Source organism: Echinops telfairi, unplaced genomic scaffold (assembly GCF_000313985.2).
Source record: "Echinops telfairi isolate 266 unplaced genomic scaffold, ASM31398v2 ScPeMD7_7475;HRSCAF=8513, whole genome shotgun sequence".
Classification (NCBI taxonomy): Eukaryota; Metazoa; Chordata; class Mammalia; order Afrosoricida; family Tenrecidae; genus Echinops; species Echinops telfairi.
The window spans coordinates 10321497-10324488 of record NW_022111379.1 but is presented as its reverse complement, the minus strand read 5'-3'; the positions used below and the strand labels follow the sequence as shown (position 1 = coordinate 10324488).

Sequence of the window (2992 nt, the reverse complement as noted above, 5' to 3'; positions counted from 1 at the left end):
CCCCCCCTTATTTCACAACTGCAAAATTAGAGCTGAGGAGTGAACTATCTTGCCCCTGGTCACACAGCAAGTTGGCTTCTACCTTTGAGAGGGACTTCATTTCATTTCTGAACCCTGAGCACAGGTTTCAGCTTAACCACGAACAGGTGTTGAATAAACATGAATCAGTACATCTTAACTGTGGGTGGAGCCCTGGTGGCATAGTGGTTACACACTAAGCTGCTACCCGAAAGGTCAGCGGTTCAAAACCACCAGCCGCTTTGCGAGAAAAAGACGGATTTTCTACTCCTGTCCAGAGTTGAGTCTTGGAAACTCACAGGCAGTTCTACCTGGTCCTGTAGGGTCTCTGTGAGTTGGAATCCACTCAAGGCAGCGGGTTTGGTGTGGGTTTGAGTGGGTGGATTGTTCATAGGAGTATGGCTACAGGTCTTGAGTTCTTGCTAGGCTGATTGTGTTTTGAACCGATAGCTGGAACGCGTTCCTGGGCGGAAAGGAAGGGGCAGCATAGTCACGCAGGAGTCTTTTAGCCGTTGAGAGTATGACAGCAGGGGGCACTGTTTTTAATCATAGCCTAAGCGGAAATTGGCCATCATGTAAGAGTGTAGGGGTGAGAGAAGGCACGTGGATGTGATTTCAGCTTGCGGTAGGAGTAGTTCTAGAAACAGACAACTCCGCAAGTTGGGATCAAGATAACGGAAATGGTCATTTCTTTCCCCTCCTCCACCACTTGCAGCATCTTTCTCCCCCCAACTCAGGCCACTGTCCAGTGTTGCAGGCTGTCCAGCGGACCTGCCCCATAGCCGCCGAGTGTTTGCTAGGCTGCCACCTTCTCGGAGCAGAGCCCCAGGCCTGCTCTCCGGCGCACTGCCCGCCTTCCTGCTAACACAGCCACTGTGCCACCCGGCTCCTCTGGCCCCGGGTGAGAGGAGACAGCGATGACGCCGGGTGCGGGTGACACGGCGGCCATGTGGGCAGGAACAGGCCCCCTGGGTGCCGCCGCCAGGGCACACAAGAGTTGGCCTTTGATGTGTTGGACTGCCCTCCGAGGCCCACCGTCCTCAAGTCCCTTCCAACCCCTAGAGGCCTGGGGGGACAGGGCAGCGCAGCTCCCTGCGGTGTAGAGCAGGGCTCCTCAAACTTGTTAAATGGGGCCAGTTCACTGTCCCTCAGACCCGCTGGAGGGCCGGACTATAGTTTAATAAAAAAAACTATGAACAAATTCCTATGCACACTGCACATATCTTATTTTGAAGTAAAACAATAAACAGGGCAAAACAACCTGGCAGGCCGGATAAATGTCCTTGGCAGGCCGTGTGTGGCCCGCGGGCCGTAGTTTGAGGACGCCTGTATACCTTCATAGGAGCAGACAGCCTCATCTTGCTCTTGAATTTGCCAGAGCAATTTTGATTGTTTGAGTATCTCCAGTTGGCCTGCGCCTTCTGCAGTAATGCTCCAGGCGGTCCAGCCGCCGTCTCTTCCAGTCCCCTCTCCCCCTCCAAAAAATAACAACCAACCCTGTAACCCTGTGCCTGTTTTTCCATTTTGGAGCCAGGAGTGTGCACCTCATAGGGGCACCTTTCCCTCATTGCTATTTTGTGCAATCTTGGGTAGGACCTATGTTAGGGGGGCAAAAAACTCCTTGTGTAGAGAAACCAGGTTGTTAAGCCTTAAACCGGATAAAACCCAAAGACACTTCATCCCGAATGAGGGAGGGAAGCAGCCGGTATGAAGCCGATGGATTTCTGTTGGGAGCGTTCTGCTGATTCACGGCCGTGGTTTTCATAAAAAATGGTAGAGAGCGAAAGAGACTCTCATAAGATGATGATGGGTGGCGGGAAGCCTCACGATTGGAATACGTGTATATACTAATTGTTTCCTCTTACTAAGTATTGTTATGTTTTGTCCACAGGCCACCAAGCAGTTTCTTGAAGAGGTCAACAAGTGGACAGTTCAGTACAACGTGTCCCCACTCTCTTGGAACGTGGCTGTCAAGTTCCTCATGGCCAGGAAGTTCGATGTGCCCCGTGCCATAGAGCTGTTCCACTCCTACAGGGTATGTTGTGGGGAGGGGGGGCTGACCAGACCCCACTCTGAGCCTGAGCCCAGCACCCTAAGTTCCGGTTATAGAGCAGAGACCGCCTGCCTGTAAGAGTGGAGTCCAAGGAGATGGCCTCAGGCAGCCTAGCATCCTCTGGGGAGCCTGACAAATTGTTCCTGTTTCCTGGAGCTTGAATCGGGGCTCTCTTTGGCCTCGAGCCACATGCCTTTTGACGTCACCGGTTCATTTCCAGGATGCTGGGGTTTTGAGAAACCTCCCGTTCAGATAAACGCTTAGTGGGCAGTTTGGCTCTGGAAGGGACGCTTTAGACCTGGCGGGGGGAGCAGCTGTGTGTATGAGAGCCGTGGTTCGTCGCTCTTTCCTCGATACAAATGTAGTTGCCTGTGCAGCACATTGCTTTGTTTTTTTTTTGCTTTGTTTTGTTTTGTTTCCCCCCCCAACAGTTTCCTTGGTGTAGAATTCACACATCGTACGACTCAAATAGTTCAATTTCAAAGCTTTGCTTTTTGGAAAATGTCTTGACTTTGGGCCCCCACTTTGCTTTCCCACTTGGTAGTGTCCTTGATGCACGATGCTGGCTGGCACATGAGAATGGGGTTAGAGTGTCTTTCTGAAGAGACACAAAATTCCCCTGAGCTAAAAACAAGAGGGGGTAGCAAACATAAATATTTGTTCACTACAACAGCTTATCTTGTGTGGAAGCTTATTCAGTATCCCTTCATTCACTTAACAGACATTTCCTGTATTCCTACTGTGTTTCAGGTACAGAGATCACTATTTGGAATACTGAGAGCAGTGGTTCTTAACCTGTGGGTCTCGACTCATTTGTGGGGGTCGAACAACCCTTTCACAGGGGTCACCTGATTCATAACAGTAGCAAAATTACTGTTATGAAATAGCAGCAAAAATAATTTTATGATTGGGATGGGGGGG

General features: G+C 50.7%; 1 protein-coding gene across 1 annotated transcript in view; it reads left to right on the top strand.

Annotated features, from left to right (window-relative positions):
- Positions 1-2992, top strand: part of PTPN9 (protein tyrosine phosphatase non-receptor type 9) — an 82619-nt gene that overhangs the window by 37579 nt on the left and 42048 nt on the right. The window contains exon 2 of the mRNA XM_045285670.1: positions 1910-2053. Within this exon, the coding sequence (XP_045141605.1) occupies positions 1910-2053 (144 nt within the window). The remainder of the gene's footprint in view (positions 1-1909; positions 2054-2992) is intronic.